The sequence below is a fragment of the Hoplias malabaricus genome, chromosome 8 (assembly GCF_029633855.1).
Source record: "Hoplias malabaricus isolate fHopMal1 chromosome 8, fHopMal1.hap1, whole genome shotgun sequence".
Taxonomy (NCBI): Eukaryota; Metazoa; Chordata; class Actinopteri; order Characiformes; family Erythrinidae; genus Hoplias; species Hoplias malabaricus.
The window spans coordinates 9145248-9170794 of NC_089807.1; the positions used below are offsets into that span (position 1 = coordinate 9145248).

The 25547-nt window shown below is 39.3% G+C and overlaps 1 protein-coding gene across 1 annotated transcript; it reads right to left on the reverse strand.

Annotated features, from left to right (window-relative positions):
* Positions 1-1769: 1769 nt before the first annotated feature.
* map3k9 (mitogen-activated protein kinase kinase kinase 9) lies at positions 1770-25336 on the reverse strand. The gene is made up of 11 exons (XM_066678913.1): positions 25109-25336; positions 20567-20980; positions 17160-17340; positions 15682-15830; positions 15232-15407; positions 14824-15064; positions 12219-12338; positions 11688-11823; positions 11410-11522; positions 8098-8976; positions 1770-4847 (listed from the first exon to the last, which is right to left on the reverse strand). Exons 1-11 carry the CDS (start codon positions 25233-25235, stop codon positions 4438-4440), a joined length of 2946 nt encoding a protein of 981 aa, XP_066535010.1. The 5' UTR covers positions 25236-25336; the 3' UTR covers positions 1770-4437.
* Between the last annotated feature and the right edge of the window lie 211 nt (positions 25337-25547).

A 25547-nucleotide genomic window follows, 5' to 3' on the forward strand; every position in this document is an offset into this window, starting at 1 on the left:
TGTGTTCTTTAGAGTTACATTATTATACTAAAATACTGTAAATGGAATCGTATAATTGTACAAATGTGTTACAATAATGTCACTTTTTTGCAAGGCATTTTTACTGTTTTACTAAGCAGAGGCAAAACAATGCCAAACTATTGATATTTGAAACACTGTCCTCATTGTTATGCATTTGCATTGTGTTGCTAATTGTGTAGCAATGCAACAATGTTTCTGTGCGATTATACTTTGCATGATGATAGTACTGAAGTTATGTTAACTAAAAAAATATTATTGGTTATTAGTATTATTCTCCAAGTCTGTTGATCTTCGGTAATGTTAGCTGCAGTTTAAAAAGATGTGAAGCTTAAATAATCATCCTAGACTTCACTCTCCCAGTTTGTATTGTGTGTTTAAGGAGGGGAACTTGGCAATAAGCGGAACTGACAACGACCACAAAAGTCTACAAGGTGTGTTAAGTATAGATATTTGTCTGCATATCTACAATATATTGAAACTTGTAGCACTGAATTTGTATTTTCATAATTTAGCATATTATGGAAAATGTATAATTAAAATATATAAGATAAGCCTTGCGATTATCTCTTTCCTTTCTAATATATCCAAATATATCTAGAATGTTCCAGTAGACATGGCAGTCCTGTGCGCAGGTGTCCTCTATACAACTGCAACAATTTTTTTTAGCACTGATTAGTAAGGAGCAGATTTACTCAGATTACTATTGACTGACTGTTGATTTACGATGTTAGGTTGAATGTGTTTGAGTGCTTTACTGCTGGATAGTCAATATCCCTGATTACTTCTGGTTGCCATGGTGACACTCCATGGAAACGGGTCTTGGTTACAGTTTGGTCAGTTTTCCAGACGAACCTGATTTGAGGCAGAGGACAAAAAATAATGACATGTTTTATAACAGTACCTTCATATTAAACCTCAACTGTGCACAGATCTCAGACGTAGCAAGGGATGCTTATAATAAAGTTATTGTCCCTCATTCTTTGAATACAATTAATCACAATTGAAATATGTTATAAATCATTCACAAAACAATACAAGCATAGATATTAATAATTATAAAAGTGCATTACATTTTTATTTTACACTATGAATATGGCTATAGGCCAGTGAAACAATGTAGAGGGGGAAAAAAATCAGTGCAACATTCATGCTACTGTGGCCAATACAAACAGTTCATATCACCTTCCTTAAAAGGCATAACTTCTAAAAAACAAATAATAATAATAATAAATAAATCAGCTTTACATTCATGAGGCTGACAAAAAATGCACTTTAAAATATGCACCATCCTGTCCATAGACATAGACCACTGAAGTTTGTTGTCTTGTCCATTTGAGGAATTCTTGGTTTTAAGTGGATTTCTCTATGACAGAAATAAAGGGATTCATTTCTATCATAGAGCAATCAGTGTAGACCCAGAGTTCCTAAAAAGGACATTACACTCGCTACAGAATGACTCCAGTGGTTGAAATTGAAATAAAAAAGTCAAAAAGTGCTCAACAGTAGGTTTCACGTTAAATTGACCTGCTGTTTTTAGGGAAAATGTTCAGGTTGGATATATTCAGTAACAATCAAAAGTTTGGACATAATATTTTTCCACATTTTAGGGTATTAAAAGGCATGAAATAATTAAGAGAGAATGCAGGAAGTAGTGCATTAAGGTGAGCAAAATTACAATGTTACCCCTTCTGTATATGATAAATTGATTTCTAGATCATGAAAATCATCTACACTCAAGTAGCTTTTTTTCTTACTTTTGAAATATAGTAAAAGTTTGTCACATACATAGTCATACATGGTACAACTAGCAGCAAAATGCTTTGATTACTTCTCCTTCCTTGAAAATAAATACACTTAGGTTGATTTACCGAAAACAGTCCAGATTATTTCTACAGTTAATGAAGTATTTTTTAACAACAGTTCTGACTGCTTAGACCATTGTTCAAAAAGCAGCTCATGGTAAAACTATCCCTACGTCTTCAGTGAGTAGGCAAGACTAAACTGATGTAGTCAGAGTAGATGGACGTATTTTAATGCATTGGCATTATTCGACTTCACAAAAGAGTACATTCAAAATGGGCTTGGGACTGGGGATGAGCACTTCTAAATGTTCTAAACTCTTGACAATGTTCACACAGTAATTTAAAGACTTTAAGTTTCTGTTTCATAAGGATCATTTAGGAGGATGAAAATATATACATGTATTGAGGTTGCTCCAAACTTTTGACCGTTACTGAACCAAAGCCAGTACATGCAGTGCAGTGTATATTCAGCACCAGTGCTTATAGGGGGAAAACATACAGGAATTAGCTTTATATAATATAAAAGATTAAAATGATAATTCCAATCCAGGACCAGGAAATCCATTGCTGAATGCCATCAAATACTCACAGCAATATTCTAGTCTTCCCCGAGCATTAAAGAGTGTTATTGCATCGAATGTGGAACAAACTACCTATTAGTAACCTTAATTTAAAAAATAAACACTGGAGGAGCAGGTGTCAACCACCTGTGCCCTTCGAAGAAAAAGCTGTATACTACGTCAGAACATTTCTGTGTGGATTTGACTGCGTTCAGCCACATAAACATGAGTGAGATACAACACACAGGATTAAAGCTTTAACTCAAATTCAAAAATATGACAAAGATGATTAAGTTTAAACAACACAGAAAGATACATTTCTGAGGATCAATCCTCGTTATCAATCAATAGCTTATAGTGTAATATGATGCATAGGGATTTTTACAATTCTTAAAGCAGTAGTTCGGCAAAAGGTCAAATTTCCCCAGGTCTTCTACTTATCTCAAATGTAGTCAATCAGCCAAGACATGTTTAATTGTACAAGGCTTGTATAGCAATTAAAGAAAGCGAATGTATGTTAATTACCATCACAACATACTTTAGTCCATGTTTTTTTTTTTACACTAAATGTTCAAGAAATTGTGTTTATGTTCCTTAATAATGAGTGAATTACAGCTACTTTAAGATGCACCCATTGTACAAAATCATAAAATGAAACAGGATACTCTGAAGCAGTTGCACATAAGCCAAGGTGTTTTATGCTCAGTGCCAAGTGTGGACTTGTGGGGTACCAAGCCCCACCCAGCACTGGCCTGTGATGCAGTGGAACTGTCTGAAGCTCCATCTACTACTTTCCTTAATACAGCTTTTGTGGCTTAAATAAAATCCTCAAAGAGGGGTTTCCATTTGGGGTTTAAGAATATTTGATTTGGGGTCAAACTATCACTTTAAAGGAAGAAGACTACGTACTTCAGCACTAGTTGCATGGTCCTCATGTGCAAGTGTGAAATGAGGTGGTCTGCTGTCCCAAACCTTTCTCGGCAGTTTAAATGAGAAAAATCTGGATTTAATGACACACAGTAGTCACTTTCTCATTTAGAAATCTAGGAATATTCCTTTCATTCTGGTCTGGAATTGAAATGCTAATTACAGAGTTAAGCACATTGTAGGTGACAATGATTCCATAATCCAGTTGTAAGAATAACGCATCATTATTTCCAGTTTACACTGCAGTTTCATCTATGAAAAAGTTCATGTCCATTTTAAATAAAAGATGCTGATGAGGCAATGCATTGCTTTTCATCTATAATGAAAAGAAGAGCCATGACCCAGACTGAACTAGATAATATTACATTTCAGCAGGCCTTTGCTATCAACAGTCACTCCTATGGGTTAAAACAAAGGTCCAGGATATAGTCTGTTTCTGTAAAATCTGGTTCATATTTTGAATTTAGCTTCAACTTTTGCTCTGAGAACCTCTTCTGTTTTAAATAAAATGGGCTGAGACAAGACTTGGATTAAAGCCATAGTTTGATCGAAAGTTAAATGTACCCAGTTTTCTCCACTTATCCAAAATGTAGTTCATCAGCCAAGACATGTTTAAAGTCTGAAGGTAGCTTCTTTAGTTTTAAACAGGAACTACGGGGTTAATAAGAGTAATAAGCATCAAAAGTGTATGCCCCATGAATTATCATTAGCATTATGCTAAACACAACATATGCTTGTCTCAAATCAGGTGAAATAGTTGATAAATTACTAATAGTTTTTGCCAATGTATTACATACAGCTATCCATTAAGTTATTTTACATATTATCATTTGTTTAATATTGTTAATAGTAAAATATTGTTGCCAAGCAAGACTGCAGTCAAACATTAAGTCATGAAAATTACAAGGGTGTTTAATAATCAATCAAAACGTAAATTTGTGCTCTTACCTGTATTTACATTCAGTATTTCACAGCCATCTCAAACATAGCCAAGCCAATCTGTTTTTAGATTTAAATATTTGTATTACTGCTTTTAGCCATGCACAATGATTTGTTAATTGTTTCACTTGTCTTGGCTGATAGTCTACATTGGGGAAAACAATTGCTTTGAATTCCATTAATGGAAGTCAGGACCAGAATCCAGGCCTCGTTCTATAAGGTGAGTTTCTGGGAAGAATGGGCTCTAAATTCAGTGGTCTCGTTCCATCCCTGCCCTGGCCTTCATCTGATTGGTCCAGAAGACTGTCATTCACCCAAGGTGTGCATGGGGTTGGCTGTTCCATTGGAGTAGGCAGGACCGCCACTCCTCCTCCAGACTCAGCTGTTGGCGGAGTGTCTGTGCTGGATGTGCGAGCTGGAGAGTCTCCCCATTGGCTCTCACAGCGGGCTCTGGGTGAGGGGCGTGGCCTTGACAGGAAATCCAGAGTCTTTGGGCGTTCGGGTTGGCAGCGCCGGCGTGGAGTGGGTGGGTAAACAAGGTTAGGATCAGGAAGACGAGGAATTTCAAACAGATCGTTTTTTATAGTCCACGGACTCACTGCAGGACACAGTAAACACCAACACAGAAACCATTGGTTATATTAGTTAATTAACACTACAGCACATCATCATACTGTATTGTATCATGCTAAGTATTATTGTAGATTGTGACAACTTTGTTAACATATTAGCCTGTGTGTACATGCTAAATCAGGACAATTTTAAACATTGTACTTACATAATTTTGAACCAACTAATCACATTCTGATCATAATCGAAACCCTATGAAGAGTGAATTCAGGGACTTTAAAATAAACCAGCTGCTAATGAATAATCTTATATCGAAAACCATTAAATAAGATTCTCTGGAACAGCTGCATGTGTCTAAATTCACCATACCAATGTTGAGCATCAGTTAGAAGAGGTATGGGGTGTGGAGCATCATCAACGTAAGTTACCTTTCCTGGAGGTAATATATAGTGCTTTAGAAAAAACTGAAGTGTGTGTGTGTGTGTGTGTGTGTGTGTGTGCGAGCATTTGCATGCGCTTGTGTGTAAGGCATGGGTGTTTGAAAACATTTGGGAGAATCATAAATGAGTGAAAAGTGTGAGGGAGAGAAAAATGAGGAGTGAGAGGGAGAGAAAAGCTTGAAGAGGAGTGAAATGGAGCAAGAAGTATGAAGTGGAGTGAGAGAAAGGGAACAGTGATAAGTAAGAAGGAGAGAGAAGAGTGAGAAGTGAGAGCAAAATCTGAAGCGTGAGAAGGAGAGAGAAGAACGAGGAGTGAGAGCGAAATCTGAACCATGAGAGGGGGAGAGAAGAGCAAGGAATGAGAGCGAAATCTGAAGCGTGAGAGGGAGAGAGAAGAGCGAGGTGTGAGAGCGAAATCTGAAGCATGAGAGGGAGAATTGAAGAGCGAGGAGTGAGAGCGAAATCTGAAGCATGAGAGGGATAATTGAAGAGCGAGGAATGAGAGTGAAATCTGAAGCATGAGAAGGAGAATTGAAGAGCAAGGAGTGAGAGCAAAATCTGAAGAGTGAGAGGGAGAATTGAAGAATGAGGAGTGAGAGTGAAATCTGAAGAGTGAGAGAGAGAATTTAATTACGAGGAGTGAGAGCGAAATCTGAAGAGTGAGAGGAAGAATTGAAGAACGAGGAGTGAGAGCGAAATCTGAAGAGTGAGAAGGAGAATTGAAGAACAAGGAGTGAGAGCGAAATCTGAAGAGTGAGAGGGAGAATTGAAGAGCCAGGAGTGAGAGCGAAATCTGAAGAGTGAGAGGGAGAATTGAAGAGCGAGGAGTGAGTGTGAAATCTGAAGAGTGAGAGGGAGAATTGAAGAGCAAGGAATGAGAGCGAAATCTGAAGGGTGAGAGGGAAAATTGAAGAACGAGGAGTGAGAGCGAAATCTGAAGAGTGAGAAGGAGAACTGAAGAACGAGGAGTGAGAGCGAAATCTGAAGAGTGAGAAGGAGAATTGAAGAACGAAGAGTGAGAGCGAAATCTGAAGAGTGAGAAGGAGAATTGAAGAATGAGGTATGAGAGCGAAATCTGAAGAGTGAGAGGGAGAAATGAAGAGCGAGGAGTGAGAGCGCAATTTGAAGAGTGAGAGGGAGAATTGAAGAGCCAGGAGTAAGAGCGAAATCTGAAAAGTGAGAGGGAGAATTGAAGAATGAGGAGTGAGAGCGAAATCTGAAGAGTGAGAGCGAAATCTGAAGTGTGAGAGGGAGAATTGAAGAGCAAGGAATGAGAGCGAAATCTGAAGGGTGAGAGGGAAAATTGAAGAACGAGGAGTGAGAGCAAAATCTGAAGAGTGAGAAGGAGAACTGAAGAACGAGGAGTGAGAGCGAAATCTGAAGAGTGAGAAGGAGAATTGAAGAACGAAGAGTGAGAGCGAAATCTGAAGAGTGAGAAGGAGAATTGAAGAATGAGGAGTGAGAGCGAAATCTGAAGAGTGAGAGGGAGAATTGAAGAGCGAGGAGTGAGAGCACAATCTGAAGAGTGAGAAGGAGAACTGAAGAACGAGGAGTGAGAGCGAAATCTGAAGAGTGAGAAGGAGAATTGAAGAACGAAGAGTGAGAGCGAAATCTGAAGAGTGAGAAGGAGAATTGAAGAATGAGGAGTGAGAGCGAAATCTGAAGTGTGAGATGGAGAATTGAAGAGCAAGGAATGAGAGCGAAATCTGAAGAGTGAGAGGGAGAATTGAAGAACGAAGAGTGAGAGCGAAATTTGAAGAGTGAGAAGGAGAATTGAAGAATGAGGAGTGAGAGCAAAATCTGAAGAGTGAGAGGGAGAATTGAAGAGCGAGGAGTGAGAGCACAATCTGAAGAGTGAGAGGGAGAATTGAAGAGCCAGGAGTGAGAGCGAAATCTGAAAAGTGAGAGGGAGAATTGAAGAATGAGGAGTGAGAGCGAAATCTGAAGAGTGAGAGGGAGAATTGAAGAGCGAGGAGTGAGAGCGAAATCTGAAGTGTGAGAGGGAGAATTGAAGAGCGAGGAATGAGAGCGAAATCTGAAGTGTGAGAGGGAGAATTGAAGAGCAAGGAGTGAGAACGAAATGGAAGTTTAAAGAGGAGTGAGAGGGAGAGAGGAGTGTGGGGAGTAAGTGGAGTGAGAGGGAGAGAGGAGTGAAGAGTGAGAGCAAAGTTAAAGAATGAGAGAGAAAAGAGAAGAGTGAGTTAGAGAACATGTTTTTTTATGAAATACAACAGAATATAACGAGTATGAGAAATGACAATACAGTGTTTTTCATGGAATCAGTAGCTTCCAGTTAGCAGTTAAACTACATACACTGAGTTGCTAGTTTATAAGTTACACCTAGCATAGCTTATGTATTTGCTATTGTACCTACCACAAGAGCACATTTATACACTAGCAACTCATTGTATATAATTAGTGTTGAAATATTAAACATTTCATATTGCAACTGTCATATGCAAAAGCTACAGTTTTATTAATTAGTTCATTCATTCATTGTCTGTAACCCTTGTCCAGTTCAGGGTCGCGGTGGGTCCAGAGCCTACCTGGAATCATTGGGTGCAAGGCAGGAACACATACTGGAGGGAAGCCTGTCCTTTGCAGGGCAACACACACTCACACATTCGCTACAGTTTAATTATATTATGATATTCTATTTGATCAATGTAAGTTAGGATTTTACCCAATAAACTTGTAAACATCTACAGATGTGCTAAACCATAAAATCAATGAGATCAGAAACAACCAAACACCCTGAGGCTTAAACAATATTAAATAAACAAATACATATTTTCTACAAATCATTCATCTTTATGAAGTATAACACACGTGTCTGACCTGCCTGTTCCTGTGCCATTTTTGCCGGAGTTGGTTGAGCACTGTGTTGTGTGTTGTTGTTGTTTGTTGCTGCACTGTTCTTTATGGCTCCGTCAGATGGCGTACGGCGAAGTGTTCGGTTTGGCCTGCGGGTAGCGCTGGACGCTGCAGGGGCATGTGTGGGCGTCAATGACTGCCGAGGGTTACGCTTAAAACTCTCCAAGTGTGTATTCACAAGAGGGTTGGAGGGCGGTGGCCTCAGCAGCGACTGAGCAGGGGGGGTAAGTGGGAGGGGCACCTGAGGAGTGGGTGAAGGTGTGTGGGGCATTCCTAGAGGTGGGGAAAAGGTGTGGGGCAGCATTGAATGAGGAGAGATTGTGTGGGGCACCGGTGGAATGGGTGAGAGTGGGCGGGGCATCAGGGGGGGAGGTGATGGTGGGTGAAGCATCAATAGTTCTTCACTGTCCAAGCGAAGGAGAAAACGGGTTGAGTTACTGTCCGAAACAGAACACAGAGAGAAGAGCGTGAGGGGCGGTGGCCGAAGGGGGCTGTCTCGTTTAAACAGTTTCCGTGTAGGGGAACTGGAACTCCTCCTCTGGCCAACACCCACTCTCTGGAGAAGCCCCTCACACTTTGGGCGAGTGCTGAAGTCCAGCAAATCAAAGCCAAGTCCTACAGCTGCTAACACAGTGCCGCAGCCCAACAGTGCCAAATCTGACCTACGACCACTGCTGGGGCTCCGTCTTGAACAACCAGGGGAAGAGTCAACACTTTGGCCAATCACAGTGCTCTCAGAGCCGCACTCGTCAGAAACTGAACCCTCCCTGTGGAAGGGGATGCAAAGATATGATTGACCAGGAGAGTCCAGGGGCTCAGATGGACAGCAACAGTCTTCATTATCTGCAGAGAGAAAGAGAAAAAAGACAATGATATATTTATAATTCATTATTTTTTTCCCCCCAAACTACTTTGTTTTTTGATATACCTGATTTTTTATTTAGTTATATTTGTTAGTGTTATTAGTTCTTTAATAACAGTGAGATTCTCATCTAATAAGGGTTAAAAAGAGAGTCCACTAACTGTTAACGTTTTAATGATTGTTGTTGCCTCTGTGTGTGTATGTGTGTGTGTGTTTGAGAGAGAGAGAGAGAGAGAGAGAGAGAGAGAGATATTTCTAATTGTTGCATCACCCCTTTCAGACTGCCCAATAACAATGCATGGTGCTCAATTAGATTTTAAATCCAGGCTTTTATCCAGGCAATTTAAAGTTAAGTGGAATACCATTCATTAAAAATGAGCTGTTTCATTTATCACACAGCTGTTTTAGTGAATTGATCCTAACCAAAGGAAGGAGAAATCGCAAAATCAGAGGACTTTAAAGTGTCATTAACACAGTGTCTGGTAAAAGCATTCTAAATTGATTAGAAGAACAAAAGTTGAAGCTCAGATATGTACTGTTAATTATACTGTGTGAAGTAGAACTTCTTGCAAAGCCCATCAAAAAGGTAATCTGGCTCTATAATATACTACTGGGATAAGTTCGAGTTGTATTTTTGATTCCAGAATTAATCATTCAACATTAGTTCCTGACCTCATTAATGCTCTTTTGGCTGCCATCATATCGTCTGATATGAAATGCATTGTGAGCTAGAGTAAAATCTGTAGGGGCAGCATCTGAATGAAATTTCACACAATATAACTCACCTCATGTTTCAGTGACGTTTTACATCTCTAAAAAAGTAAATGTAAGATTTGCGTATGTAGTACACAATGCACAATGTTGAAGTAGTTTCTGACACTGTTTCAGTGCTGGGTGTGGAGGACTAAAATGGATTTAAAGAGGAAATGGAAGAGAGAATGTGAATGAAACAGAAACATAATCTAGTTTAATAATGGTGGATTATCCAGTGACTTGTGTAGAGCCTTAGGGTGCTCTGTGTGACTCTGTTCATCTTACGATAAATTGCAGATCAATGCAGACACCCTAAACAACATTCACTTAATGGCTTAACATGTGTAAATCTTTCAGTTCTTATTGGCTGCTCTCAACGTGGGGTCAGCAGGATCGTGCCCCACAGTTCATTTCGGAAAAACGTTGAATGTGTGCATGTTGAATATTCAGCTCACTCATATAAACCAGCTCTGAGGGACCATCCCCACGCTGGGCTTAATGCGAATGGGTACAGGAGGATATTTTATGTGTATTAGGTAGTATTAATTGGGATGTATTGGGAGTGTTAGTTATTAAAACTATAACGTCTGATGGGGCCAGGCTTATCACCGGCCCTTAATGTAGCGACGCCCCTGATCACAACAATGAGAAGGTGAGGAGACATCCAACGTATTCACTGATAGAAACAGCCTGAGCCCCCTACAAAACTGTCAAAACCCACCCATTCCAAACCCTGAGAACAGAAACTCCCCTCAAGCCCAGCCGAGGGCAATGACCTTAGCACTTGAGGACACTTTAAAATCGAGTGGGGACAAACATTAAAGAGGAAAAAAAAAACACAATGTGAGAGAGATATTACGATGAATAGCACACAGATCCTCTCTCTGTGACTGGAAATTTCACCTTCATACTCGAGAGGGATATTTAGACACATAAAACCCGCAGCTTTATATTTTCACCTGGTGTTTTCACACCCTCTAGTTTTGACATTGATGTGGCACCATTGTAGAAGCTGTTACTGAAAAAAAGTACTTAGAAAAAGAGGTATCCAAACTTTTGGGTATTGTGTGGCTACAGGTACAAAGTTTAGCAGCTGGAATTTGTTACTTACCGTATTTATGTTTATGTTTAATGGCATTATGTGTTATGCAGTGAATTACACGAGTTTAAAACAGGGGTCCAGTTAAATCCTTTCTGTTCTTGAGTCCAGTAGAGGTTTTGAGATTGGGGCGAGAGGAAGGTAGAATTTCTTTTCTGCTGTTCCTAAGCAACGCAGCAGCCGATCTGAAGTCTGCAGACGGTAACATTTTGTTCTTGGTGAATCTGCCAGCTACAGCAGGCACAGATTAAAGGACTACTTCGTTTTTTTTCTATTGCTGTATTGGTAATGTACAGTCCATTACACACTTAAAAAAACAACAGAAAACCACCTGACTCACTATACACATGTGCCCAAAGTTTTGTGGACACTTGCTTGTCCAATATTTCTTCTTAAATAAGGGCCATTAATAGGGAACCTGACCTGACCCGCAGTGAGAGGCTTTACTCTTCTGGAAAACATTTACACTGGAATTTGGGCTATTTCTATGTGAATTTGATGGCAGCAATTACAGCATAAGCGAATGTAACCATGCACTTTTATGTGAAGGTGTGTGTCTTACCATTCTCAGGAACACTGGGTACAGCAGGGAGCGCAGGGCTATGTCTGGGGGAACGTCGCAGATTTGGAGCGCTGCAGGAACGCTGTCTACTGCCCTGTTTTGGACTCTGCAAACTGACCAAGGAAACACAGGATAAAAATAACATTTTGTCAAATTGTACAAGGTAAATATGTTATTCCAAAAGTCTTTAAAGCCTGTCAACTCTGCAGTGCCCCAGGGCATTGCAGGGATTTTTTGGCTTGAATTTGAACAAAACACACACACACACACACACACACCTCTCATCCGCACTATGTTCTCTGTGCGTTCCGTTTCCACGTGTTCTCCCTTTCTTTCGGGAACTCTTCCTCTCCTCTTCTTCATCCAGCTGAAAGGCTGCATTCCTGTTCCAGCTCTGACTGTCTGCAGGGGTCACTGAGGTCAAAAAGCAGAAATAAACACACTCAATAATTATTTAAAATAAAATCTTATTAAAATAATGAATATTTATTTTTTACATTCTTCTATAAAACTACAATCTAAGATATGAGGTTTCATCATGACAGTGACGACAAAAAAATAAACAAAAAAATCAGCACTGTCTGAAATAAAACCACATATCTATAATAACAGTGTTAGAAATAATGGTGTTTTTTATTTATTATTATTTCCATAAAACAATGTAGCTAATAATTAATATAGTACAGTTTCATTATAATTATTGTGTGGTTATTATCACTTTGTGTACCTCTATGAAGTCTACAAACATCTATGATTTGGCCTAAGGAAGGATGTTTTGCTGAACTAGCATAAATCTAATGAATGCTTACGCTGTATAGCTCGGAGGCGGGGCAGTATTGGGGGGCTGGTTGGGGGGGTGGAGCTTCCAAAAACACTGCGCTTTCGATCCAAAGAAGGTGATGCCTGCACTGTAATCTTATGCTGAAAATCTGACACACAAACAAATATAAACCACCATTCATTATTAGGTGCCAGGCCCATTTTAGGCCTCTCTCTGTGACAGAAATAAAATGCTTCCTGTTCTGTGTATATTACACATGGACATGACACTTAAAGGCAATTTACTATTAAACTTTAACACTATTGTAAACAAACAGCAGCTCCTCAAACTGTAGACAAAAGCTGCCAAAGAATTTTATCTCTGACAATAAACAAAGTTTTTGTGTTGTGCAGAAGATTCCAGTTTTACGATGTCTTTTTAGTGTGTAGTGGTAGTGGTAGTAGTAGTGGTAGTGGTAGTCCTTAAATGTAATATCTAACATTTTAATAATTAAAAGAGCAGAAAACAACTAATGTATTGCAAAGATACAGTAGAGTAAAGGAGTCCTGAGTAGAGAAACATGTTGTGGAATATTTATTTACATTTATTTATTTATTTAATTAGTTAGTTAGTTTATTCTTTGCATTTTCTGTTCACCTTAAATGGGTGAACTCATTACATTGGTTCCAAAGGTCAAAGTCAAAGGTTTAAACGGTCAAAGTCGTTGTATTGGTTCCAATTTAATAGGCTGAACTCCTGGTGTGTCCCATATCACACCTGCTTAAATTTTACTATGTAGACTACTGAGTGTCCTTTTGATAATGACCCTATGTAGTGTGCTACTGTGCAGTTTGGAATTAATGTGCATTTGATTAAATTTACTTATGTTTACTACAGTTACACAGCATAAAAATCAAGACAATGGATGTGTGAGACATCTAAAACACATAAAACACGTAGAACCACTGAGAAAATTTGATATAAATTAATGTTCACTGTTGACTTATGAACATATTTTATTATTATGAACATATTAAGTTTTCACATATTGTACAATGCATTTTGGTATGGACTGAATAAAGCAGGTGGGAAAGCACGTTAAGAGCTGCTAAAGCCCTCAAACATGAGTCTGAACTGGCATTTCCTTTCCTTGATGTGAAACTTGATGGTCAAATAATGTTTCATGTCTGTTTTCATGACTGACTGGCTGACGTAGGCATGATTTGTTGTTGCACTGACTGTCCTCCTCTGCTCAACAAGAGCAGGGGGCTATAGCTGAATATGAAGTGTTTGTTTGACCTGAGATTATAGTGCTGTAGTGTGACATCCATTAGCAGAAGGTCATATAATGACCTTTCATGGGCTTTTATTTTAGCACAATAATACATTTTGAAACTTGGGCTATGTTTGGTCAATCTTATCTGGTTGAAATTTAGCCTAAACTGGAGGTCTTTCTAGGACCACATACAGCCTAAGTACAGACAAATCATCAGATCAATGAAAAAGCTTTTCTGAGTAATTTTGAATAGAATTGCTAAATCAAAATCTTATGTATATACATATTGTTGGCATTTTTAAGTAAAGTTGCTAAGAAGGACAGGCTTCATAAAAATAAATAAATAAATAAATAAATAAAAACACGGCTGATCTATGAAGAACAAAAGAGACACATGTACTTGTGACAATATGTTGTGAATACCTGTAGGCCATAAATTGTAGTTTCATTTAAGTGACATTTCATTTACCTACAACTATATCATTATCCATCGTGAGTTTTTTTTATTGTAGTCTGAAATAATTCAAGAAACAAAGGTTGGTTAAAATTTGTCATTGCAACTGTTGCCAAAAAGTGAGATGGCAATTCTACAGAACAAGAGATTCCCCATGCCCCTAGACCACCTCAAACGCCTGGCTGGTCTGATGGTGTAGGCTCGGCCTGAACCCAAACAGGAATTATTACCTGTGTGTTTTGTTTTGTTTTTATTTTATCTATTTGAAATGTCTTACTGATCATGGTACCACCTTAAAATACGACTACGGTTATACAGGTTTATAAATGGCTTCATACATGGTTATTAATTAGGTTGTAAACACCTTAAAAGTTGTTAATAATCATTTGTAACACAAGAGATAAAAAGGGAAAGAGTGACCTCTTTTTTGTCTCATAGGGAAAGCGTCAGGTAAAGAATAAGCTAAAACTTTAGAAAGGGAATTTAGTCATTTCACTTGTCAATGCTCACACCTCATTATCATCAGTGTCTTCAAAGACGATCTATTAGAAGTTAATTGATTAAACTTGTTGGTGAAAGGGTTAAACGTATTATAAAATATTTGCTAACGATGACAGACTTAATGTCCAATATTTATAAATGATTTTTAATGGCTTTTAAAGCATTTACATCCTAATTATTGACCATTAATAAACAGATGGTAAATCATTAATAAAATTTTATAAGTGTAGTCTTATTCTAAAATGCTACCAAATAAATAAATGGATGTTTTTATGAATGCTTTTCCAGCTATTATATGTATATGTAATTCAATGTATATATCATATACACAGTACATAGTTTATTTATTTATTTTTATTTTTATTTTTTTTAAAAAGGAGTTTGCATGACCCTGGTGCAGTGAAATGCCGTTTGTTGTACTACCGGAGGGGAGGCTGATGCGGTCTCCGGGCCGGAGTTTATTGCGGCTGCGGCGGAATATGCCGTGGCGAGGTTCTAGACGAGGTTTTTCGAGGTAAAGCTGTTGGATGATGACGTTGAGCTCCCGCTCCAGGATGTGGATTTCTCGCTCAGCCAGCTCCTGCTCACGACGGCGCAGCGCCTCCTGCTGGCTCTTCTGCTGCATTGCTGCTTTTGATAACTCCTCCTCCCATGACCTCAACTCCTACAGAGAGACAATAATATTAAAATAAATACTATATTATCAGATAGGTAAACTCAACACATCCTGACACTTGAGCCCCAGTGATGCTGTATTTGAAGCTGTTTAAAAGAATGTGGAGATGAGAAAACTCAGAAGAAGCCTGTGCTCCCTGCCTGTGGAGTTCTGACCTTTTCTTTGGCTCTGAGTTGGTCAAACATTTCCTGAATCTCCAGCTTCCAGTCATCCTGCAGGGAGTGGAACGACTCGTCCGGCATCTCAAAAAAACCTGACTCCTCAATACAAGTCAGCTGGTCCAGTATCGAGGAGAAAGACGGACGAGAGTGTGGGTCTGCACTCCAACAATCTGCCCATCACAAAGAGTAAAACAACAAAAATAAACAACAACAACAAGAAAACAGGCAGCTCATATATATGGGAAAATGTCAAGAAAATCAAAGTATTATAAATGAGAACACAGGTTATAGGCCATTTATAATGGGGGCACTGTATGTTCCAACTAATCAAACAACAGAACATGGTATCATTTAATATACTGTCATAAACAATGTCAAAGTGTAGCATGATGGTATATTACTGCTGTATGCCTCACCCTCAAAGAGTAAATGCCATTGTTTTACCTTCCATGAGGCGAGTAAAGGGCTCCGGACATGTGGATGGGATGGGTAGCGCCAGTTTATTCATGGCCACACCATATGCTACAGCCAGTCCATCAATCCCACGAAACGGAACCTCTCCAGTTAATAACTCCCACAATAACACCCCATAACTACACAGAGAGAGAAAGAGAGAGAGAGAGAGAGAGAGAGAGAGAGAGAGAGAGAGAGAGAGAGAGAGAGAGAGAGAGAATGAAAGAGGGAGAATGAAAGAGAGAAAGAGAGAGAAAGAGAGAGAGAGAGAGAGAACAGATGAAATATAAATATGCAGGGCTGAAATAAGGTTTTAGGGAATTATGTATTGAAATAACACTTGGAACTGGTACTGCAGTGGTGGATTACTAACATGTATGTGGTGACTTGATAGGTGTGAGGATTTGATAGCAGCCATGATCACAAAATTATGTTTGAGGATTAGCTGTGGATCATTACTCAGATCATCATGGATGGTGCTTAATCATGCCACAGAACACAGTTCTACTGCTCCAAAGCCAATCATGGGGAGATGGTAGAGATACCCAGCTGGTATCAGGCATGGTGACCTGTCCCCAAGCATCCTATTTCAGTTCAGCCTATTTTTATTTTTTTTAAACCGTGCACAACTAAAAGTTTATCTTAAGTCACTCATTATAAGGAGTGTCATAAAGTGTCCTATACTTTTGGACAAATAAATTTTATATTTTTGGTCCAGCTGGGTAAACACACACACACACACACACACACACACACACACACACTAAGAGGCTGTGATAGTGAAGGACGGTGTGTATCTCTCTAAGTCATCTCTGTGTAATCCCTGTATGGGAAACCCCTGAGCTCAGACACAAATAGACAAGCACTTGTGTAGAGAGCACACACACACACAAACAAACAGCAATAGGGAAGGCAAAGGTAGAAAATTTTCAAAAATGCAGTGATGCAAAGCAGCACACACTAAACAAACCTAGTAATACAAATGTTTTTCCTCACAAACTCAGTACATCTTCTAATTTATCTACAAAAAAAGCGTCCTTATTCCTATTCCTTTTTCATTTTCCCTAAGAAAACTACTATCTACATTAGTCTGTAATCAGGAACATATTAAAATGTACACATTTTTAGTCCACTGAAAGTTGTTAACACTAAAATTACAAATGTTTTCTATATTAGCCTCGCTATAAGCTGTATTCATGTATTTATATATTATTTTACATCTTATTATTAACTTATTTATTACTAGTTACTAATATTTTTTTTATATTTTATCTTATTTGGTAGCTTCCCTATATTTCTTTAAAATGTACTGCCTTACCGCCTTCAAATTTACCACTTACGTTTCCAATGTAAGCATTTGGCATTACACACACTTCTGGCATCACTATCACCAGCAATGTTGCATGTTGTACTGTGTGGTTGTGAACCTTTGGAAGGGACTCATATACAAGAGGAAATGAGTAGCCCACCTCCAGACATCACTTCCTTTGGAGAAGGTGGAGGAGCGGATGACCTCAGGGGCCATCCAAGCGTAGGTGCCCGCTGCGCTCATCTTGGTGGTACAGTGCCACTCTCGTGCCAACCCGAAATCTGTCACCTTCAGAGTTTTATTACTTAGATCTTCCCTCTCCACTCGCTCCAGGATCAGGACTAGAGCAATGAGGGTGTTTTACAAAAGGACACAGGGTTAAATAGAATAGAATAGAATAGAATAGAATAGAATAGAATAGAATAGAAAAGGAGAAGGTGATTCAAGCAGGAAAACAAAAAGAGCAAAGGATAGAAGGGATGTAAACATGACAGAAAAGGGAAAGAGAAAAGGAAGGAAGGAAAGATGTTAGTCCGATCAGAAGGAAAAGAAAAGAATAAGACATTAAGCATGTACTAACTGTTAAATATGTTACTTTTCACCAACTAGTTGTAAGTAGTACAGAATTCAGTTAGTGTGAGACCTACCGCTACATATTTCAAACCTCATTTCCAAAAAAACACATTCAAAAAAATTCAATCAAAACATCCCAGAAATAATTGCTTGTGCATTTTTAACTGATAAAAGTACAAAATGTTTTTTAATTTGATTTTTACAGTGGTGGACATATGAACTTTGGAACTTTGGAAAGTACTTTGGAAAAGGACTGTCACTTAACACAGTCCTCAACTGCATCAAGAAATGCAACACGAAATTTATAATGCAAAGAAAAAGCCATATAATATGTTTGAAAAATGCTGGTGAGTTCCCTGGGTCCAAAATTATAAAATAAGGCAGTGTTTTGTGGTCAGACAAGTCCATATTTTTGGAAATTATACTTTGTCAGATCCTACAGGAAAAGAAAAGACCATCCTGACTGGCCATCCAGCACTGACTAGCTCCATCTTGAGCTTTGCATAGTTGTCTATTTAATGCGGAACAGAGTATTCAGGAGAATAGCGCCAATAATAATCAAACTGACCAATTTAAGGTGGAACTAAATTGTTGAATATGAAAATTGTGAAGTAAGAAGCATGGATCTGTCTCCTACATATTTACATTTATGGTTGAAGGGAAAATAACACCAGCCTTGTCTAGTCTACATATTTTCTAACGTGCTGTTTTGTGTTCTGTTTTATATTGTTTCTGTTCTGCGCTCCCCTTGTCATGTGACTGTTTCCCCCGTCTTGTGTCTGCTTCCTGCTTGTTCCCTGGTCATGTGATACCCTTCCCTTGTGTTTCTAGTGTCATGTGTCTTAATTAGTGCCCAGGTGTTTCTTGTTGGTGTTGTCTTTATATAGTCCTTGTCAGTGTTTCATTGTTTGTATGTATGTTCCTTAGCATTGTTCTATGTTTAGCCTTGTTCTATGTTTAGCCTTGTTCTATGTTTAATTCTGTCTTGTCTTGCTTTGTGTTTAGCCTTCTTGTTTAGCTCTTGTGTTTTACGTTTAGATTTCCTGTTTAGCTGTGTTTAGCGTTTAGTTGTGTTTAGTGTTTAGCATTGAGCCTTGTTTTGTGTTTAGCTCTGTTTATATTTTAGCCTAGTCTTTTGTGTTTAGCTCCTTAGCCTCTGTATTTAGCCCTTTTGTTTAGCTCCTTAGCTTCTGTGTTTTGCCCTTTTGTTTGGCGTCCCTTTGTCTAGTTTCCTTTAAGTTATTGTAATAAAACCTCCTGCACTTACCTCCTTCCCTTACTCTACACACCCGCATTATTACATATTTAAGGTGAAAGTAGACGGTAAAGGCTTGTAAATGCAGGAAAAGTTACGACAGATGTTTCCATTTTTGCATTTCACTTTCAATTTGTAATATATTTACTGCACTCAGTTATGACATGTCCAGGATATGTGTCATGATAGATGATCTAGTTAAAGATTATAGAGATTGTCTTGTCTAAATATTTAATGGCAGCCATTCATTCAATTATTTGCTTTTCTCTAGCATTGGTAGATGCTGTAGGCACAGTTGATTATGGTACATTCTTTTGATCTATTAGTTCTTTAAGTTTAGTTCTTAAACTAGTCATATGTTCAGTTTTCCTCAAACGATCAACCTGGACAAGCTTCACATCTGGGGAGGAGGCAGACAGTCCTCTCCACTGTTTTGAAACTCTATTACAGTTCAAATGTTAAAGGCTTGATGTCATGATTATAGATTGCTCCTTTAAGATTGTCACTTAAAACAATGAATATCTTTTCTTTGTCCTTTTTTCAGTTAAATTACGGTCCAATGTAATTAATGAATTCATTAAGTTTGGTTGCTTTTTTAGACACTGTATTAACTTTTTTTTTTTTGGAAAGGACTCTTATACCTGCTTATGCAGCATTTCTTCAGACAGGAAGGACATTAATAAAGAGTTTGTCCCCCCTGGTTAGAGTCTCTGATTCTCTGGGAAGTCTTCACAATAAATGGTGGAACACTGCTGTTAGTGTTTGCAGGCATTCAGCCACATAAACAATGGTGAGCCTTGTGTTGTATGATTACTTTTGATTCAAAAACACTACAGCAAATCATACCAAATTTATCGGATGAATCTTCATTTTCCACACAGACAAATTATACTGTGTATTATAACCCTCTGGCAGACTCTTGGCATTGGGCAGTGTAATCATGTGCAGCTGCTCCAGAGCATCCCATTTCATTTAATGCTTCTGTTGAGGTGTCTTTTCAAACCTAGTCAGTCAACATCAGTGCATGACCACACCAAAAAATAATAAAATACTTGCAACAAGTTTCCACTACATCTTCCCAGAGGAGTAAGTTATTGAAACAATGGGGAACAAGCTTGATACTAATTACCCTTATTTCAGAAGCTGGATGAGCTAAGATCCACAAACTTTTGAACATAGAGTGTATATGTCCAAAATGAAGTGGTTAAAATGTGCTATTCAGTAAACTGCCACTGTAAGCAATGCCATATCCCTGTCTGTGCCACAGTTGGGGAAAAAAGGGAAATCACAAAGCCATAGCATAGCACCACACCAGCCAATCAGACACAAGGTCCCAAACAAATCGACACAGTTCTGACCAATATAAAATGATTGCCTGTTCTCAACAACCAATAGGAAAGAGGGAAGTGAAGACAAGGGTAAATCCCAGCTAATGAGCTTGGGGTTTAACGGCTCTGACAGAGCAAACATACTGAGAAACGCAGGATTAACACCCCAACACACACACACACACACACACCAGATTTAAGGTCTTGTGTATTTTGGGGACATGTGTGTGTGTGTGTGTGTGTGTGTGTGTGTGTGTGTGTGCTCACTTACTGTTGCTCTGAGTAAAATACAGTACAGGTCTCAGTGTGGGAAACGTGGGATTGTGTGTATACATGTACAGTGTTGCCTAGATTTGTCAGTGTATTACGGAGAGCTTTGAATGTGTATATATATATATATAATATACTCACCGTTGCTGGATTTCAAATCTCTGTGTATTATGGGGACGATAGCTTGGCAGTGCAGGTAGTGCATGGCCCTGGCGATTTGAACGGCCCAGTTGACCAGTGTGTTTGGAGGGATCCGTTTTCCAGCAAGGGCTCGATTCAGTGCACCACCGCGTGCATACTCCATAACCAGGCAGAGGTTAGGCTCCTGAACACACACGCCGAGCAGGGCCATGATGTTTGGGTGTCTGAGCATGGAGAAGAGACGAGCCTCCCGCCACACACTCCTCAATGTTTCAGATGCATCCTCGTCCGGATCTCTCCGCGCCGCTTTAACAGCCACGTCCTCACCCCTCCACACAGCACGGTACACCTTCCCGAATCCACCCACTCCAATCAGTTCCTCCAGAACCAGCTCGCTGAAGTTTATCTCCAACACTGCAACAACAATAACAATGTTTATATTAATAAAGATTATATTTTATCTGCTCTCCTGACACAGTTCCACTTGCCCACAGCTCACAGTGCCAAGTGAGACCTAGAGGTATAAAAGCCCCAGCACAGTCAGAAATGTACCCAGAAAGAATTTCACAAAGCTAGGTAACTTAAGTCTTAAGAACGCAGGTGTTGCTAGAATATTTCTGTCTGCTATCCTATACAAAGATGTTGCCAATGTACTGTTATACTTTTAAAATATTATTGTATCATATATAAAACCAAGCTGTATTATTATTGCTATTTCCATTTAATGCATAAAGGATTTATTTATTTTTTTTTACAATTAATTTTTGGTCAATTAATCTAGACAGCTATGTAGAGTGTATAATATGTATAACAGGGCAGTCACAGCGTGACTGAGTGCCTGAATCTGACTGCCACTCTAATTAATATTTCAACTGGGAGGAACCTCTGGATTCAAAAGTAGGCCAGCAGCCACCAAGAACACACACACACACACACACACACATCATATGGCCAACATTCGTCAACACCTGCTCCTCTAATGTTTCTAATGACATGAATGGTATTTATAGGGTGTTTTTTTCCTTTACCGTCTATACTCTTCTGGACTGGCTTATATTAGAAGTTAGAACATTCCTGTGAATGTCTGATGGCATTCGGCCACAAGAGCATTAGTGAGGCCAGATACAGATGTGGGATGATAAACTCTGGTTCCCAAATCATCCCACACATATTGGCTATGAAGTGTATTATATTGAATATATTCATATGTGACACATGTAATTATTCTAAATTTGTGCCTATATAGGGGTTTTTGTCTCTGAGAGAATGGGATGTTGGGGTAAGCTTCGTCCTTGAAGGTAGCAGGACAGAATGTCCTTACAAGTTATATTTCTTTACCAGAACAGGAAATTAAGTAAACAAAAGCCATACCATTTACCATATGCATGCTATGCTTTTTATTGTAATAAACCAGATTATTTTGCAATGAAAGAATGGTGTCAGTGTAGAAGTCTTTTTCAGCATCTTCTTCACAATACTGAGAATAAACAACAGCTATTCATCAATCCAGAGGACACAGCTCCACTATAAAGTTCTTGGAGCTTTCTTGCTTTTCTCTAGAGACGGTGGTGTTGTAGAACTAATCATGCAACAACAGTGTGTGACCGAACAAATAATAACTGAAGCTAACTGAAGCTAAACCACATGCAGCAGAGCTCCGGGAGTCATTAATGAGGCTTAAACACAGCTCTGTACAAGGCTTCAGTCCCACAGTATAGCACTCACTCACTCACTCATTGTCTGTAACCACGTATCAAATTCAGGGCTCCGATGGGTCCAGAGCCTACCTGGAATCACTTGTCACAAGGCGGGAACACACCCTGGAGGGGGCTTCAGTCCTTCGCAGGGTGACACAATACTCACTCATTCATACCTATGGACACTTGAGTAGCCAGTCCACCCGGAGGAAACACATGCGGACACGGGGAGCTGTGTGACAACAACACTAGGTGTTGCGCCACTGTGCCGCCCACAGTATAGTTTAATTAACATTTAACTATGTAGAAGATAATGCAGACAGTCCTAATAGCCTGACAATGAGAGTTTCAGGATAACAATAATAAACAGAAGAAGAAAATGTAATAAAAATATAAATAATATAATATAAAAATAATAAAAAGAAATAACAACCTGTGCACTTCTCTTTCGTTTTTATTAGGATCCTAACTATTAAGCACTCAATCAGCTGAGACATATTTGGTATTTTGGTTTAGTTTTACACTGGAGCCTAATTTAGCTAAGAAGGAACAAATGCTAACAACCGCTAACTCCTCAGCTCTCCTCAGACTGTGTGTGGTTCAGTAATTTCTGAAAGACATCATTGACACACATTGTCATCTATAAACATGTACTAAACTACATTCACACAAAGGTAAACACAGAAGCGAAAGTCAAAAATATAGGAATCTGGTTTTGTAGGAGTGAGAATACCTGCCTGGGGCAGAACCATGGACGAATATTGGAAAGAATTATGGCAAGATGCAGAGAATCTGAAGCCCTTTCCCAAAGAGAGAACTAATTTTACCTCAAAGTCTACAATTGGGTGTTGTCAAAAACATATTTTGACAGTCACATATTAGTTACAAACTAAGATTTCTTATGAGACATGGACTCTACATGTAATTCACACTGGCTCAATTCAGAATACAGGTATAATGCATTGTACTGACTAGGTAATAAAGAAACAAATGCCTTCATATATATATCTTTCTACCTTTCTCCCCTCCATGTTGATCAGACAGCCATATAAAAACCCTGTTCATTCTGATTGGTCCTCATAAGTATCTAAAGGGATTCTGGGTAATAACACTCTGCTGAACCCACACCCTTGCAGTTCTCACCAAATACTACATTAAGGGCTCATGGACAGCAATCATGAACAACCTTTTGGTTGGCAATATGAGAAATGGGACAGACCACATATCGTTGCTGTTAAAGGAAGAACAAGTATCTATTTCACTGGAACACAGCAGCTGTCCTTCACTTTGTGTGAATATTTCATGATGAATGAACCAATACAAAACACAGTTAAGTTGCTGTTTTGAAGATGCCTGTCTTCTAGCTGGACAGTGACAATGACCATTTTGGACTGGGCTTGAGACTGAAACTATGAGCAAGCATAAGTGGTAGTACAGAGTAGAACAGCCAGACAATATCCAGAGATCTGAAGTGGAAGAGAAACACTGTCTCCATTACCAAGAAATCACAGCAAAGGATGTTCTCCCTCAGACAGCTTAAGAAATTCTCACTGCCACAGAGTCTGACGATCCAGTTCTACACAGCCATCATTCAGTGCATCCTCACAAAAAATAGAGACAATCTCCAGTGAATAATCTGTGGTTAATGCTGGAAAATACTGACTTACTGACTTAAGTTCAGCATGGTGGGCTACAGTTTGCTAAGGGCCCAGAAATCTCACCTGTGTCTCCACTTCAGTTCTATTGTCTCTTCTAGAATAGTGGAGATCTCAGTAACATTTCACACTCAGCTCAGAATTGCTACGATAATAACAGTCCTGTTTATCTGCAGCTGAACCTATGCAAGAACTCTCAGAGATTCTCAGCAGTGCTTCTCCATTTTAAAGCTGTAGATAACTTTTAATTATTATTAACTGGACAGAGGTGCATCATGTAACCTGTGTTTGATTAAGTCTCCTGTGCCATCTACAAGTTTTAAGCAATAAAAACAATAAAATATGGGACACACATTTGGAAATGACGGCTCACACACACACTGATGGCAAGGCTAGCTAAAAATAAATGAATGTTTACAGACCAAGAAAATACTGGACATTTTAAAAAGGGCCAGTGTGAAGAGACATGTCCAGATGCCCATGTACTGACTGAATATAAGTGAAAACATTCTCAGTAGGGGAAAATACTTCTGCACTACATAGAATGTGGCCTGCACAAAACACATGGCACATTTCAAATCTCCTGTTTTATTTATTTCCTCTAAAGCATAAATATATTTGCCCAAATTATATTTTATTTTGTCCAATAAAAGTGAAATCACAGCACTGCAACATCAAGAAAATAAAAATCCCACCCTGTGTTTATGTCTAAGGGGATTTCTGCTGATGTGCCGGTTCTCTAACACAGTCTCTGCAGCACTAAAGCCTCGAAAGCCTGCCCAATGTTTATGGGCTAGTTCACTGAAAACACTGTGTCCTTATGTCCATGTGAGTGGATGCCTCTAATAACGAGTGCTACTCTGCTACTTTAAGATGCACATTTTGCTCTGTTTGTGTAATGTCTCCAGAAAAGCATGCAGTGGAATTCAGTGTTTAGCATGTGTGTATGTGTGAGTGTATGTATGCGAGCACATTTATGTGAATGCATATGAATACATATGCATGCGTGAGTGTGTATACACAATAATATACATGCATTTACATACTTATGCATGCATATGTACATTTTCATGCATATGTGTGTGTGTGGCCTCGGTCACGGTAAGGCGCGCAGGAGGAACCAACCGGCCTGTGTAATTGTCTCGAGCTCGGTGTTTAAAGCCGAATGAGGTTGTGCTGCAGTCACATACCATGTACTCGCGCCTCGTCATCTTCGTCCTCCTCGTGCTCCCCTTCATCCTCCTCAGCCTCCTCGTGCTCCAGGATGACGTGTGCTTGTGCATTGGGGAACCCCCCCGCGCGCTCAGATGCCTCCATGGAGGATGAGTCCACACCCTGCGGGGGGGCACGAGGTGAAAACCGACTCCGTGTTTACCCCACGATTGGGGCGCGCGCCCCGTGACGCCCAGGCCGCAGAGGCTGGCGCTCCGTGCCGAACGCGCAGCACCTTCAGCGGCGACCTGAACGCGCACGCGCACTGCAGCCAGCGACTCAGATGCGCGTGCTTGTGTTGTGTGTGCGTTTGTGTAGTGCTAAAAGGGCGGGGCTTCAACAGCGATCTGCAATTTGATAGGTGCAGCTAAGCGTCAATCAAACTCACGCTTTTGCAGCTTATGTCTTCAGAAAGAG